Source organism: Antedon bifida, chromosome 11 (assembly GCF_963402885.1).
Source record: "Antedon bifida chromosome 11, ecAntBifi1.1, whole genome shotgun sequence".
In the NCBI taxonomy this organism is placed as follows: domain Eukaryota; kingdom Metazoa; phylum Echinodermata; class Crinoidea; order Comatulida; family Antedonidae; genus Antedon; species Antedon bifida.
In genome coordinates this window covers 6,848,168-6,865,985 of record NC_136236.1, presented here as the reverse complement: position 1 = coordinate 6,865,985, position 17,818 = coordinate 6,848,168, and the positions used below count along the sequence as shown (strand labels likewise).

The following is a 17,818-nucleotide window of genomic DNA, read 5'->3' as shown; positions in this document are numbered from 1 at the left end:
AAATAAAATTGACTTTCATAAAATGTATTTAATGGTATCCTCCAAAAACTAATTTGAGAATGCTGAACTACTAGAGAGCATGGTGTCAACGTACACAACATCGAAAAAGAAGCCCATCTCGAAAAGAAGCCCTTCTCTTTGGTTTGCAAAAACAATCTCGGAAAGAAGCTCATCTGATCGAAATCAAGCCCGCCCACTCGGCTTCATTTCAAAATATGTCAGATGCAGTCTAATAATGTACGATTCTCAATCTCATAGATTTCCCACTCATATCGTTTCAAATAAATTAATAAACTTTTTCAGTATATATCATCGGGCGGTTTTGTTCTGTGCCAGTGGTATGTGTTTATAAAAGAATTCTAATGGTAAGGACATCTGCGTTTCAAGCACTTCACACTCTATTTGTTAAACTTATGATAGGAGTGTAGATAGAGCTTAAAATTTAAAGATGTATTGTCCCCCAAAAACATGAAAAAATAAAGATTAATAAAATCAGATTTTGAATAGGCAATTTCACAGTTTTAATAAAGTTATTCACTTCTGTAGAAAAAAAAATCATCAAAAAATAATTATTTCACTTATAAAAAGACAAAAGAAATGGTTAATTTCAACCAAAAACCATTGTCTTCCAGACAATTTAGGTATATTTTGCTTTAAATTACATTTTTTGGTGGAAAATGGTTTTTTTTTTGGATCAAATTTTTGGTCATAGTGAATAACTATTATGTGATATTAAAATGGCATATTCAACAAAAAAAATAAAAAAATTATTTTTGAGGGGGACAATATATCTTTAAACATAAAAAACAAATTGTTTTGAAGTTCAACAAAACACAGATCTTCATAATTCCACAAAATCAAATGGCTGCTATGATGCATAATGTAAAAGCAAATACAGGGTAGGGCTATATTGTTTATTATTGTCTACACATGTATTATACCATCTAAATAGATTTTTGTCATATGATTGGACGATTGCAGGTTATATTATAAAAAAATAATTGCCCTATTTTTACTATAATTCCACTCATATATTCATTATTTGTATACTACAGTACTATATATTGGTATTACAGTATTAAATTATTATATCTTTCATTTAATTCATTTTAAAAATGTCATTATACAGCATCTCTCCCTCCCCTTTACATAAAAGTTTGTGTATTATGAAGCATAAGGAATGACTTGTAATTCCAAACACACCTTCCATATTTTTAGGACTACTATTCCACACCTTGTCATAACTTTAGTCCTTTTTTTGTTAGATCTTTTTTTGCTTCCTCAATTTCCTAATAAAATAAAATAACAAAGGAATTATTGGTATAACGTAAGCACTGTCTATACTATAAACTAGTTTGACAAAAAAAAAGTGTGATGTGCCTAAATGTGGTAGCGATATGCCCAAATATGGTAGTGATATGACATCATCATGTCCTTATATGGGCAAATCACATTTTTCTGTCACATATAAAGTTTGATAGTGTAGACAGAGCTTTAAGCACTGTCCAGGCCCGTAGCCAGGGGGGGTTTTTATGGTTCGGGCGAACCCCCCTTTACAGCGAACCCCACCCCCCTTAACCGACTGCGAACCCCCATCCCCGACATCCCCAATACCTCACCACCCTCATCTCTGAAAATCCTCCAACAAATACGTGCCCCACAATACAAAAGGTTATTTGTAAATTGAAAAATTCGTAAACTCGTTCGTGAATAACTCATACCTTATTGTTAAACAAATGAATTGGTTGCCGATTTTCACCTGAAAATAATACGAATTTTTGGTCCCAGGATGTAACATGATATTGACGCGAGCTTGGGCACGAACGAATCGTACAAAGGACACCGCTAGACAACCGCGTACTTATTGTTTCGATCACTGGCAGTCAGCATGCATAAAGTATATAGCCTTCCGACGTACATCAAAAAATGGAACGCTGCGGTCACCTACAATATTTATGTGTGGCTATGAAGTATAGTGTATCATCATCATAGAGGATTATAGTGAATTTAATATATTACACTATAATATAATTATATGGTATCATGTACTGTAGTTTACATTAGGCCTATAGCATTCGATTATTTTTTTTCTAGACCACCAGCCGATACGTAGGCCTACTCAACTGTATTAATACCACCTATTTACATTGATATATTTAGTTTCCTCAACAAATTGCTGTAAATAAATATAGATAGAGCTATCAGGGGCGGTCGCAGGACTATTTTAAGAGGGTTTCCCAAAGACTCCAGGGCTGTAGACACTGAGTATTTGAGCAAGCAAATTGTTAAATGACACCCCTAGATGGCCGCAAATGGTACTCTCGCACGTAAAATTCATGATAAATTTTTTTTCGTTCAATGCGAACGTCACGGGGAAGTCCCCGATGAAGGTACTTTTGGTACGGTAATACATTCTAATAAATGTACTCAATAAATGTAAATTAATTATCAATTAATAATTTTAAAAAGTTATACAAAAAATATGAAGCTGTTGCTATAAATATATTGAGCGAAAGGTTAAATTGTATAATTTGGAATTTTAATTCATTTAAAAATGCTAAATAAAGTCAGATGTTAAAACCACAGTTTCCAAAAATTCATTTTTATTTATCCACTATAAACTTTACAAAAGTGTTGTTTTAAACTACACTCCAAATAAAACAAAGAAAATAATGATAGGACATTTGCAGAAAGAAGCAAACTTTGCTCTGCTACCGGTATAACACGGTTCAAATTTCGGAACGTCTATAAATTACTACGGAAATTCGGACTAATATTTACGAACGTACGGAAATGAAGATAAATAGGGTACTACACGCATCGGAAATACAAAACTATACGCACAATTATGATTTGGCCTAAAAATTTGCCTTAGATTATGGAAAACCCCCGGCAAAACGCAATAAATATGAACAAATCGATTATTAGCCTTGGCAATATGCCTAATATTTGAAAGGAATGAATATAGGCTATATTTCGTTTGTCGATGAATTTTTGAATGTGAATGATTGATCCATTAGAGGTAATCTGTTATGACTCTAGTAACACTGCTATGCGTGGGTAGGATATTTCTCATGTGTAGTAGAGCGTTTCTTTGATTGAATAATGTTGTTTGTATTATAACACAAGTTCATTTTGGATTTTCAGTAAATTACCAATGGTTTATTCAAAGTCAAACTGTAACTAATCCCTCAAAATGTTATTATTATACCACTATATTGTTGAAAAATGGATTGCGTGATATGAAAATGTATTGGTGGTAAAACGTAATAAAGATACGTTCTTGTCTGGTTATTGAGTATTCATGCTCTGATGAAGCAGAGGATTATTTTTGTAGCGTTCCATTTAAAATAAATTTTATTACAAAGAAATATTTTGGTTGTGAAGGTCGTTTTAACAATTAGGCTAATATCAAAACATTCAACAATGATAAAATGCCCTGCAACTCTGTAACTACTTTATGACTAAGCCTATCAAGTTCCGGGTCCGGATGGATATTGTATACGATGAAATGGAACTCAATTTTAATTTAGTGGCAGAAACAACATTTAGTATGAAATTAAGGGTGTTGCCCGGGCCACAAGGGAAACACCCCTGGGTCCGCCCCTGGCTATAATAAGCATTGAATTTGCCTTCTCACCCAAATTGTGCTTTTTTTGGGGGGCTTGTAACTTGAACGCAAAACAAAATACCGAGTGAATGATCAAACAATCGGCGGTGGTTCAGCACACAGAGCACGCGCATCTAACATACGGCAACAAATATTATCGTCCTTTAAATAGTCCACGTGTGTGAGGAGGAGGAAAAAAGTACGATCCGGGGGAGGGGGGGTTGGCGCGGGGCAGTGACCCAAATACTTAGTGTCTGAACCCCCCCTTGACAGATCCTGGCTACGGCCCTGTATGGTACCCACCAAATCCATGATCAGTGATCATATTTAAAATGTAATGACATTTTTTGAGATACAGTTTTGTTTCAGTAACAGACCCTTAATTGTTGAAATTCCGGGTAAGCTAAATATATTATGTTATTTTAATCTTAGTTGGAAACTGATGGTGAACTAATTATAAATACTGTATTTAAAAAAAACATTGATAAATACCACAAACACAAACAAATAAAATTGACTTTCATAAAATGTATTTAATGGTATCCTCCAAAAAATAATTTGAGAATGCTGAACTACTGTAGAGAGCATGGTGCCAACGTACACAACGTTGAAAAAGAAGCCCATCTCGAAAACAAGCCCTTCTCTTTGGTTTGGAAAAACAATCTCGGAAAGAAGCTCATCTGATCGAAATCAAGCCCGCCCACTCGGCTTCATTTCAAAATATGTCAGATGCAGTCTAATAATGTACGATTCTCAATCTCATAGATTTCCCACTCATATTGTTTCAAATAAATTAATCAACTTTTTCAGTATATCATCGGGCGGTTTTGTTCTGTGCCAGTGGTATGTGTTTATAAAAGAATTCTAATGGTAAGGACATCTGCATTTCAAGCACTTCACACTCTATTTGTCAAACTTATGATAGGAGTTAGAGCTTAAAATTTAAAGATGTATTGTCCCCCAAAAACATGAAAAAATAAAGATTAATAAAATCAGATTTTGAATAGGCAATTTCACAGTTTTAATAAAGTTATTCACTTCTGTAGAAAAAAAATCATCAAAAAATAATTATTTCACTTATAAAAAGACAAAAGAAATGGTTAATTTCAACCAAAAACCATTGTCTTCCAGACAATTTAGGTATATTTTGCTTTAAATTACATTTATTGGTGGAAAATGTTTTTTTTTTTGATCAAATTTTTGGTCATAGTGAATAACTATTATGTGATATTAAAATGGCATATTCAACAAAAAAAATAAAAAAATTATTTTTGAGGGGGACAATATATCTTTAAACATAAAAAACAAATTGTTTTGAAGTTCAACAAAACACAGATCTTCATAATTCCACAAAATCAAATGGCTGCTATGATGCATAATGTAAAAGCAAATACAGGGTAGGGCTATATTGTTTATTATTGTCTACACATGTATTATAACATCTAAATAGATTTTTGTCATATGATTGGACGATTGCAGGTTATATTATAAAAAAATAATTGCCCTATTTTTACTATAATTCCACTCATATATTCATTATTTGTATACTACTATATATCGGTATTATTAAACTCATTATTAGGCCTATGTCTTTCATTTAATTCATTTTAAAAATGTCATTATATAGCATCTCTCCCTCCCCTTTACATAAAAGTTTGTGTATTATGAAGCATAAGGAATGACTTGTAATTCCAAACACACCTTCCATATTTTTAGGACTATTCCACACCTTGTCATAACTTTAGTCCTTTTTTTGTTAGATCTTTTTTTGCTTCCTCAATTTCCTAATAAAATAAAATAACAAAGGAATTATTGGTATAACTTAAGCACTGTCTATACTATAAACTAGTTGGACAAAAAAAAGTGTGATGTGCTTAAATGTGGTAGTGATATGCCCAAATATGGTAGTGATATGACATCATCATGTCCTTATATGGGCAAATCACATTTTTCTGTCACATATAAAGTTTGATAGTGTAGACAGAGATTTAAGCACTGTCTACACTATCAAACTAGTTTGACAAAAAAGTGTGATATGCCTAAATATGGTAGTGATATGATATCATGTCCATATATGGGCATATCACATTTTTTTTGTCACATACAGTAGTTTGATAGTGTAAACAGAGCTAAAAACTCTATTGAAAGGTATTTGAAAAAAACAATATGATAAATGACAACACCACATTGTGTGGCATAGAATTAGATAAGTAGATATTTAAATTGAGAAAAGCTAATTTAACCAACATTTCCATGACTACAACCCTGCAAATATTCATTTGTTAAAAAGAGCATTTAGAAAAAAAATTGTATTAAAGTAGACAGTTTCATAGAAAACACATAATTTGAGAACTGTTCATTTAGATGTTTTATTAACGCCAGCGATGCTATTCAAATGGGCAACATTACTAAAAGGCATTAGACATTGTCACATATTGGAAACATAAAATCAATTAAATTCAAATCAACAGAATATTTTATTTTTAGGTTAGTTTCCCTTGTTGATTCTTTCTTGTCTTTCTTTCTACTGCACTAGGTTAATAGTGTTACTCTAATGCGCCACTTAATCTCATTACAGTGATTAATTTGATACATTCATTTGATTGCTTTTTGGTTCACACAAAAAGACTAGCTTGATCATGATCAGTAAGCATGATCAAGGTTCAATGTGAACTTACATATTGTCTTTCATATTTGTCTTTCTTTCTACTGTACTAGGTTAATAGTGTTACTCTAATGTCCCCCAAAAACATGAAAAAATGAAGGTTAAATAAATCAGACTTATAGGTTATTTTGTAGTTTTAATAAAGTTAATCACTTTCGTAGAAAAAAAAAGGAACAAAAAATAACGTTTTCACTTATAAATAGACAAAATAAATGGTTAAATTCAACCAAAAACCCATTGGCTGGCAGCCAATTTGACTATTTTTGCTTTAATTACAGTTTTTTCAGGTACATAATTTTTTTTCGGATCCACTTTTTGGTCAAAGTGAATAACTATTATCTGACATTAAAATGGCATATTCAACAATAAAAAAATTTAAAATTATTTTTTCAGGGGGACAATACATCTTTAATCTCATTACAGTGATTAATTTGATACATTAGTTTGATCACTTTTTGGTTCACATAAAATGACTAGCTTGATCATGATCAGTAAGCATGAATAAATATGTTCAATGTGAACTTACATATTGTTTTCAGAATAACACATTGTAACCACTTAAAGCAGAAATATTTGGGAAATAATTAAATCATTAATCAACTACCATATTTAAACAGAAGGTGCTACATTAACATAAATTAACAATTACCATACTACCAAAAAGCAATATCAATAAATGAAAATATGATACAGTATTATTAATTTTCAAAATATGTTTTCCAGCTATTAATCTAATTATTAAATAGTAATAGATAAATTTTCAAAATGTGTTTAGTCTATTTCTCTAGATCCGTTTCTCAAAAATAAGCCCACTGGGCTTATGTTTAAGATTTTCTGTGATATTTTCCTAAAACCTACTTTTCGTAGTGATTCAGCAGCTTCCTCGCAATCATTAAATGTAGCGACCCGGTAACCAATGACAATTAACGAATAACTCTACGAAGAAACACAAAATAATATACTGTAATTAATACCAGTTTATTGAATATACAGAGGGGCCCCCTCAAATAAAAGCCCCCCATAGAACATCATTTGGAATAAACACCCCCACGTTTATTTATTTCCTCACATAAATGCCTTGCCACATGGAAACACAGTAGTAGTAGAATTTCTTGATTTACATGATCTACAATTTACTAAGAATTTTGATACAATTTCTACTGTATTTTTTCACTTGATATTAATTGTGTCTGTCACGAAGGATGAAAGTCATCCTCTTTTCGAGAGGATAAACTGTCACCTGAATGTGACAAGTGGTAGATATCGTCTGCCGGCCTCCCGCACTGAACGATATCTTCTCTCCTTCCTTCCACAAGCCATTAAACTTTTTAACAAAAATTACAAACGATGAAAATTATAAGAAATATACTGTAAGTAAATAGTTTGCATGTTATTGTTTATATTCTGAATAGATGAGAGCGTATCAATTTGATCTCTGGTGCGCGTGCGTACAATTGAGGACTAGTGCTGTTCCGCCGTAACACGCCGAGAATGTTAAAGAGTCGCTATCCAATCGAGTTTGAACAATACCATGAAAGCCCCAGTGGTCTAATGGTTAGGACAACTGCATATCAAGCAGACGGTCCGAGTTCGAGTCTCGGTTGGGGTGACTTTTTCTCATTCTCACAGATTTCCTCATCTTTATCGTTTCAAATTAATTAATTAAATTTCAGTATATCACCGGGCGGTTTAGAATTAATGTTCTTTGCCTGATGTGTTAATAAAATATTACACCCACAAAAATAAACACCCCCCTTAAATAAACGGCTCCATAAAAACTCTCCTCGAGGGAGGGAATGATGATTCTATTGGGGGGGGGGGGGAAATAACAGAAATATGATATGCTACATTGTATCCCCTCACTTCTTGATATTAATTGTGCTATATTTTTGTTTATATCAAGGGGTATTTATTTGATTATACAGTACATGTTAACATATAATGTTACTTCCCTCAAATAAACAACTCCCTCTAATAAACACCTCCTTTGTTGTAAATTGGGCCAATTTTGGTCGATTGGGAATATACCCAGAAAAAACCTGATTCAGGAAAGAAAATTATTTATAAGCATTTCTTGTAAAACCTCATCTGAACTGGCTAGAGAGAGGCCTACATCAATCAAAAGTCAATACTGGGACAATACACGAGGATACGCCTGTTTGTGAAATCAGACATAAAGTAGGTGGTGGGATGAAACCAGAAGTGGGATTATACCTGAGGATATACGGTATAAATGTCAAATTGGTGTCTAATATTCCCATGGTTTTATAAATTTTATGATGTACATGTTGTAAACAGAAAATGAAAAGGTTAGTAACAGTAATTATTTACTTACCCCAAAGGCTATTAAAAGATAGACAGGCATCTGTAAAATAAATAAAAAGCATGTTAAATTGAAGTCCCTTACCAAGGTACTGAGCTCGCCTTGCCAAGATAGGAACTTGTAACAGTCCTTTGATCTTACGTCTGGCTGCAACAAATACCAACAGTACTGTTCTATGTACATATTCTCAGCGGCACGCTGTGTTTGTTAAGGGCATGGGACTGATTGTGTCACAGCCACAGATAAACCCTATGATCTCCGGAGTTGAGTAAATTGCCTTGCTCTTACTAGTTACTTTCTGTACTTGTATCACCCACATATTTTTATTCACAGAGTCTAATTATAGTTAGCCTAAATGGTAAATCCATTTACTATCAGAGGATGTTTTTATTAAGAGAAAATGCACCAGGAGATCTCTTCACCACCTGACCGCAATGGTTTGGTTACTACTTACAGGCCAAAGTCCTTCATACATCCTAGAGTCTATTGGTTTGGTTACTACTTACATGCCACAGTACTTCTTATATCCTAGAGTCTATTGGTTTGGTTACTACTTACAGGGCATAGTCCTTCATACATCCTAGAGTCTATTGGTTTGGTTACTACTTACAGGCCACAGTACTTCTTATATCCTAGAGTCTATTGGTTTGGTTACTACTTATGCACTTGTCAATTGTATGACCCACTATATGACCCCCGGAAGAGGTGCGTCATGGGTTCGTCATTTACAAATAATTACTGACGCAGGGGTGCGTCAAAAAACCTAGATGGTACGTCACATCAATGAACAAGGTGTGTCAATGTCCGTCACTTTACCACCCACCATATCATAAACAACATGGTCACAGTGCGTCAAAATGGGTGTGTCATGGTCACCTAAAGGTAAGTCACCTTTTTGACGCATGGGTGCGTCATGGTATTCAAAAGTATGACGCACATCGGACAAATGACGCACCTCTCCCGGGGGTCGTATAGTGGGTCATATAATTGACAAGTGCATTACAGGCCAAAGTCCTTCATACTGTATATCCTAGAGTCTATTGGTTTGGTTACTACTTACAGGCCACAGTACTACATATATCCTAGAGTCTATTGGTTTGGTTACTACTTACAGGCCACAGTACTTCATATACCCTAGAGTCTATTGGTTTGGTTACTACTTACAGGCCAAAGTACTTCATATATCCTAGAGTCAATTTTTACTGGTACCAGATTGAATACAAGTGATGCCCAGACACCAACGAATAAAGAAAGCCCAATTAGCCACTGCATCAATTTTGTTGCCATTGTGAATCTGGTGATAGAAAATGACGTGGTTTATTTCCTTTTTAAGCTGATTTTTTGTGTTAATGACATACATGACATACTCTCTATCCTAGGCCAAAATAAAAAATAGTCAATAGGCCCTCAGAGAGGCTGCTATTAGTATTTTATACACTTTTTCAATTGTATGACCCACCATACTACCCCCGGAAGAGGTGCGTCATTTGTCCGATGTGTGTCATACCTTATGAATACCATGACACACCTCTGAGTCAAAAAGTGACTTGCCTTTAGCTGACCATGTAGCGCTTATTTTGGTGACCATGTTGTTCATTGCCTATAGTGAGTGGTAAAGTGACGGACATTGACACAATATTAATTTTGATTGACGTACCATTTATTAAGGTATTTTGGCGCACCCTTCTTGCCTTGCGTCAATAATTATTTGTAATGACACACCTCTCCCAGGGGTCGTAAGGTGGGTCATACAATTGACAAATTCACTATAGGGCCTAGCTAGAGGCTAGGGCCAGGCTAGCTAAAATTTAGAAAATTCTAAGAGTAAGACTAGGCCTAGGCTAGGCCTATTTTGGTGTCAGATGAAATCGGTCGCGCTTGAAATCGGTCGCGCTTGAAATCGGTCGCGATAAAATCAACTTCCGGTATTTTGTATGGTGCGTCGCTAGAGCTATACTTTTGATTATATCGGTCGCGTTTGAAATCGGTCGCGTTTGAAATCGGTCGCGCTATTTTGTATGGATCGAGCGGGATGCATGCTAGAGCGGGATATACATTTTTCGTTTATATAGATTTAATTGCTATTTTTTAGGAACTAGATTATTTTTGTGGATATTTTTTATTTGGTTAATAAATATTTATTGTCAATCATTAAATTAATTTTTTTTTTGTATTTCACAGGTCTCGGAGAAGGACTGTGTCTGTTCAAAATGGCCATTTCTAAACACGTTTAAATATTATATTAGGCATATAATAATTTACCTCTATTTATATGTACTGTAAATAATATATTATATAGAGAATATACGTCTGTCGTGTCTTTTATTATGCAAACAATTACGTATGGTTTTAGGATATTAATAAAATATATAGATAATATGCCGTTATAAATCAATCTACAGGCCTACAGTAGGACTATGATGTACAATGATAGATGTGAGAATAATATTGTATGGATAATAAAGGTGGACACGATTCTCAAGGAGGTAATCTGCACTGATATTTCAACATTTATATTTACGAACGGGGTATGAATGTGAGACACTGAGTTGCACTTACTTAATTATTTACATTAAATGATTATTATAAATGAAGAAATAAAAGATATTCAAATTAAAATCTATAGTATCGCCGACGTATATACGTAAATTATATATAAATCATACTGTCAAAATTAATTATAGAAAAAGTGCTTTATTCGGAATTATTATGGATAAGCAAGCCTGTGAGCTACAGCGATTTTAATTGCTTTTGCTTATCCTTTGGTTACCTATGTTTTAAATGTATTTCGATTTTAAAGGCTAAATAAAGAATGAATGAATGAATGAACATGATCTCATAATCGCGTCAAGCATCTATAGCTCATTGGATCGTTTCACAAAAACACGTGCAGGAGGCCTATAGACGTTTCAAACGTATGGATGGTTATTAGTAATAGACGTCATCTTTACCTCGCCATGGACAACGATCGTACGTGTTTTGTCCATGATTTGACACACTAAAAAGTGCGTGTTTTTTAAAAAGGGGAAACCCCGTCAGCAAAATAACGTATTGTTAGAGGAAACAGCTGTACTGCACGATCACATTTTACTAAAATCTATTTTAAACATTAGAAATAAAAATATACACATGATTTGCCTCAACAATAATCATTATACACTTAATATTATCCTACATAACGGAGAAATAAAATAGAAATAAAAATAAGGTGATCGAATAGTATGTTGTTAACCACATGGATATGATATAATCTGTCACAGTATGCATAAGTATAAAAATGGATACGCTGGCTTTACGGGCTATATTGTAAAAATTATTGTTTTTAAATAAAATTGTTCTCTTTTACGTAAGTGTTTGCATAATAAAAGACACGACAGACGTATATTTTTCTCTATATAATATATTAATTACAGTACATATAAATAGAGGTAAATTACTATATGCATAATATAACATTATGCCTAATATAATATTTAAACGTGTTTAGAAATGGCCATTTTGAACAGACACAGTCCTTCTCCGAGACCTGTGAAATACAAAAAAAAAAAGTAATTTAATGACTGATAATAAATATTTATTAACCAAGTAAAAAATATCCACATAAATAATCTAGTTCCTAAAAAATATCCATTAGGCGCAGGAGCCCCGGATAGCGTTACGTTTGAAAACCCCAAAAAGTGAGGTTTTCAACCATTAGCGGCATGACTGATGTGAGTGATTAATGTGTTTTACGGACGGTTTCAAGGACTATCCTACCAGTGGGCTGTTCACTGGTCAAATGATTGACACTTTGTATCACCGTTTGTAACTGGAGCTGTGACGACCTTTGTAACTGGAGCTGTGACGACCTTGCAAGAATACTAGGCCAGAATTTTTAATTGAAAAGTGCCTTGGTATTAACATGGAGATGGAAACAAATTTTTCTATCTTTCTTTCTAAAATAAATGGTTACTATAGTTTCAAACTAGGCTTAGTCCACCACCGTAGTAATTACGAATCGAATTAAAATTGTTGGTATTCTTTGGCCGTTGTTTGATTAATTACATCTTCATGCCATGTTTTCTTTCTAATGATTTGGCGATACGCTCCTATATTAATTAGGCCTACTAGCAGAGGGTTCGATGAGTTTTGAAAAGTTATGGAAATGTGGTCTAACATATAGAAATTCAGTTTTTAAGGCCCTTCTTCCATGTCCGAGCCTTTGGAAATATTAAAAAGTTATATTAATATAATATATTCTGTGTTTTCATGTTTTAAGAAATTATATATCATTTCAGATGTTTCGCGCTGCGTTTTATTTGTTTCGCGCTTCGTCTTCTTGGCAAAAGTAACCCTCGACTTCCGCTCGAGCTTTCTCCGTACATACCGATAAATAATATGATCATTCATTTTTTGTAAATTATTAAAAAATAGCATACAGAACCCCATACGGAACATACCCTGCTCTGAGAAAACACTTGTGGGCGATTCCCCGAATACGGCATGATGGAATAGCTTTGGAGACTTTGACTTTAGAGTAAATCGAAACGTCGAGCAACTCAACAGTTCTTTTCAGAACTAATATATGTGGTGTACCGCAAACTTCTATTAACAAATATGTAACTTGTTTAGCACGTTTAAAATGGATAGCAAAACATATTCAAAACAAAAAAACTTGAATTATTTCAAACAGACAGCACATTAGTTTAAATGGATAGCACAATAGGTAGCACAATCAAATAGATATAACTGTACTGTACATTCTATACGGATTATCGGGTAGCACATTCTTTCAAATGGATAGCACATTCTTTCAAATGGATAGCACATTGGGTAGCACAATCAAATGGATATAGTACTGTACATTATTCTATAAGGATTATCGGGTAGCACATTCTTTCAAATGGATAGCACATTGGGCAGCACAATCAAATGGATATAGTACTGTACATTATTCTATAAGGATTATCGGGTAGCACATTATTTCAAATGGATAGTCACATTATTTCAAATGGATAGCACATTATTAGGTAGCACAATCAAATGGATATAGTACTGTACATTATTCTATAAGGATTATCGGGTAGCACATTATTTCAAATGGATAGTCACATTATTTCAAATGGATAGCACATTATTAGGTAGCACAATCAAATGGATATAGTACTGTACATTATTCTATAAGGATTATCGGGTAGCACATTCTTTCAAATGGATAGCACATTATTTCAAAGGGATAGCACATTAGGTAGCACAATCAAATGGATATAGTACTGTACATTATTCTATATGGATTATCGGGTAGCACATTCTTTCAAATGGGTAGCACATTATTTCAAATGGATAGCATGGATTGGGTAGCACAATCAAATTGAGCACATTGGGTAACACATTGTATCAAATGGGAGCCTAGTTATTCTATTGAATTGAAATATATATTTATACTGGGTAACCTCTTCAGTCAAAGACTGGTCTCCCAGAGGGCCCAGCTGGTGATCAGTGGCTGTGATGTACTAATACACCGGGGTAACCCCCTACTCGTCTCGAAAGATGTACTAGGTTCTTTAAAGTGCACACGAGCTAGATGTGTATTCTATTATCGGGTGTAGCACATTAAAATTGAGAGGACATAAGATGGACACCATCATTTATTATTAAGGGGCGAAACAGCCAATCCTTACTGAGGGGACACTCCTATAAAGGGGACATTAAGGGGACGGGGAACATTTAAGCTCAGTGCCAATGTTCACTCAATATTTTTTCCATCACAAAATAACAAAAAAGACGAAATATTTATATCCATTTATCGCTATTAAATAAAAATGGATATTATAATAATTATGATACTTTGTCTGTCTTTGGTTTTCATTGGTGAAACGTTGCCTGCTACATTTTTAATTTCCGAGTCCAGATCAGTATTGGTATTGGTTTTTTTCTGCGAAACCTCTATGAAGAGGACATGTTTTTTTAGGAATTGTTCCAGGGGCAGTAGAACCCCTATTAAGGGGACACTTTCTACTGTATTTTTAACGGAGGATATCACAAATCAAGTACGTGTTTCCAAGTACAGTACAGTGTTTAAAAAGAATTATTTCATTTAAATCTTTTTAAAAACAGAAATAGGTCTGTTTTGAATGGTTTTTGTTTTTTATTTGTTCTTTTCCCATGTGTTACTTGGCAATACAGAGATGTATTAGAAGGACAATTTTGGCGGGATGTTATTGTCGCCCCTGAAACTTGTGACCTGAACTGAAGAATATGGTATGTTGTTAGTGCTGAATTCTGTAAATTTTGTGTCATATCAACTGAGAATTTGTATCATTTCTGTAGGCCCAACAGTAAACATCATCGTTTTGGGCCGCCAATATAATTGACTATTTTTTCAATCACATTGTCAGAAAATGAAAATGTGATGTGAATATAACAATGGAGAAACTTTCATGGAGAAATAACTTACTTATTTATAACTAACTTATTTTTCCGATCCGTGATATAACTAATGAAACAATGTTTAGAAAATGATATATCTGATAGATATCATCTAAGTGATGTTTTACATATAACGTTTAACTTTTTTTTTTCATGTTCCATACATTCAATTCTTTTAATATAGTTCTTGTATAACACTATATCAAGTAGTAGTAAATATTATTGTGGGGTTTTCTTATTATTTAGTCAATTCAGTGTTTCTATACAGAAAAGAGTAGTCAGTGGCCTTAACATCAATTAATTGTATAATTTGCACCCAAGGTCGAATAGCAAGAAACTCAGGTCCAGTTACATTGGTGTTCATTGGTCAATAGAAAATGAACAGCACACTTATGGGTGGTGACAAAGTTTAGTTATTGATAAATTGTCCTTGGGAAAAACACATTAGTTGGGCTGACCATGGGCTGACAGAGTTAACGACTTCGTAACGCTATCCGGGGCTCCTGCGCCTAATGCAATTAAATCTATATAAACGAAAAATGTATATCCCGCTCTAGCATGCATCCCGCTCGATCCATACAAAATAGCGCGACCGATTTCAAACGCGACCGATTTCATCAAAAGTATAGCTCTAGCGGCGCGCCATACAAAATACCGGAAGTTGATTTTATCGCGACCGATTTCAGACGCGACCGATTTCATCGTAAACCCCTATTTTTTAATGCATGCAATTTTAACTTTAAATGCTAGGCTTTTTTGCCTAGAGGCTAGAGAGGTCTTTTATGTAGGGAATCTATAAATATATTATATAGGCCTAGACCTAGCAGCCAGTAGCCTAGTCCTAGTTAGGCCTAGCCTAGGCCTACTACTAGCTAGGCCATCCTACTAGGCTTGAGAGAGGTAGGCCTATAGGCCTAGCTAGGCTAGCGTAGCGGCTAAGTAAGGCCTAAGGCCTAGGCTAGCTGTGAATAAACCGGAGAGAACGTAGTTGGTTCAGTACATTTTTTTATACTAATAGGGTTATTTAATAGCCTCCTACTTACTAGGTTAGGCCCTACTACTACTGTACTATGCTGGGCCTAGGCTAGGCCAGACGATCGACACGACGACAATACAAAAACAATTGAATGTACGGCGACAACGTACGTACGTACACGTACGTACGTATGACACAAACTGCGCCACCAACGGTTATCAATTTCCAAAGTTAGTTGCCCGGCCCTTTCAATAAAAATGTCACAATAAGCCTCATATCAGCATAATTGATTTTAAAAATTTAGTATTATTATTATCATAAAAAACGTCCATTGAATAATAATGAAAACCGCCGCAAAGGCTACCAAACATCTAATAACTATTAATCCATTTTTAGTAAATAAAAATAGTGTACATTATTCAATCAAACAGTTAAATTACTGTATAATATACAAGGTATAAGTGCACTGTTTTGTGTATCGGATCTTCTTCAACACACATGATATAACATTATGGTTACATTATATCCTAAATAATAATGAAAGCACTCTGAAACTGAGTATTGGCAAAACAATTACCACAGACGGCGCATGTTGATATTTTGGCCCATCTTAAAAGAATACAAAGAATTTGTCTTTGTTTTTTTGTAAAGTTATTAATGAACCGATTTTCTTGAATTTAGGTATGGTCTATACCTATTTACTCCGAAATAAAATCAGAATGAATTTGTGAACACATAGTGGAACACGAAGTGAACATACAGGGGAACACATAGTGAACATACAGATGACACTGTGTGGCAACAACGTGTTAATTATGTGTTTACTGTGTGGAAAACAGTGTGTTCAACACTGGGAACTAGAACACAGTGTGTTGCAACAACGTGTTAAGTATGTGTTTACTGTGTGGAAAACAGTGTGTTCAACACTGGGAACTATAGAACACAGTGTGTTCCACATAGTGCAGTCAATGCATCACGAATAATATACTGTCCATACAGTAAACACACAGACAGGAACATGGAGTGAACACACAGTGACACATGGAGTGAACATACAGTGGAACATGGAGTGAACACACAGTGGAACATGGAGTGAACACACAGTGGAACATGGAGTGAACACACAGTGGAACATGGAGTGAACACACAGTGGAACATGGAGTGAACACACAGTGGAACATGGAGTGAACATACAGTGGAACATGGAGTGAACACACAGTGACACATGGAGTGAACATACAGTGGAACATGGAGTGAACACACAGTGGAACATGGAGTGAACACACAGTGGAACATGGAGTGAACACACAGTGGAACATGGAGTGAACATACAGTGGAACATGGAGTGAACACACAGTGGAACATGGAGTGAACACACAGTGGAGCATGGAGTGAAAACTGTGTGATTTTGGTGTGAACACATAGTTTTCACGGTGTGGCATTTTCTAGGGTTATCAATATACCGAATCGTTATTGTATAATTATTTTAGAAGACATACAAAATAATAAAAGCATTATACATGGGATCGTCTCTCTACTGATTGGTAGGTGCTGCACTATCGGCTGCCGTGCGTCCGAGAATGTTCTCAGTTAGTTTCCATAAAAGTTAAGCTTGTGGACCAGAATAAATACATTTACCTATATTTTACATAGTATAAAACTTCAAATAATGACAGGCAAGCTATGGTTCAACTATATTTGATCTTTATTTAATCATCATCAGGAATGAACAACAATTATAACTACAGTAGGCCTACTACTACTAAACTATGCTACTAAGTAATATAATTTAGATATAAACAATTTCATGTGTGTTGCAAAGAAAATAAAACAAAG

The 17,818-nt window shown here is 34.3% G+C and overlaps 1 protein-coding gene across 3 annotated transcripts; it reads right to left on the bottom strand.

Moving 5' to 3' along the window:
• Window positions 1-8: 8 nt before the first annotated feature.
• On the bottom strand, window positions 9-16,188 carry LOC144856488 (dolichol-phosphate mannosyltransferase subunit 3-like). 3 transcript variants are annotated; one of them, XM_078714504.1, is made up of 6 exons: window positions 16,050-16,188; window positions 9,763-9,892; window positions 8,611-8,640; window positions 7,134-7,211; window positions 5,312-5,394; window positions 9-1,289 (listed from the first exon to the last, which is right to left on the bottom strand). In XM_078714504.1, exons 2-5 carry the CDS (start codon window positions 9,883-9,885, stop codon window positions 5,344-5,346), a joined length of 282 nt encoding a protein of 93 aa, XP_078570630.1. In that variant the 5' UTR covers window positions 9,886-9,892; window positions 16,050-16,188; the 3' UTR covers window positions 9-1,289; window positions 5,312-5,343. The 3 variants fall into 3 exon arrangements, with proteins under 3 accessions (XP_078570630.1, XP_078570631.1, XP_078570629.1); XM_078714505.1 differs by lacking the exon at window positions 5,312-5,394; XM_078714503.1 differs by lacking the exon at window positions 9-1,289 and having other exon boundaries at window positions 5,002-5,394.
• Window positions 16,189-17,818: the final 1,630 nt, after the last annotated feature.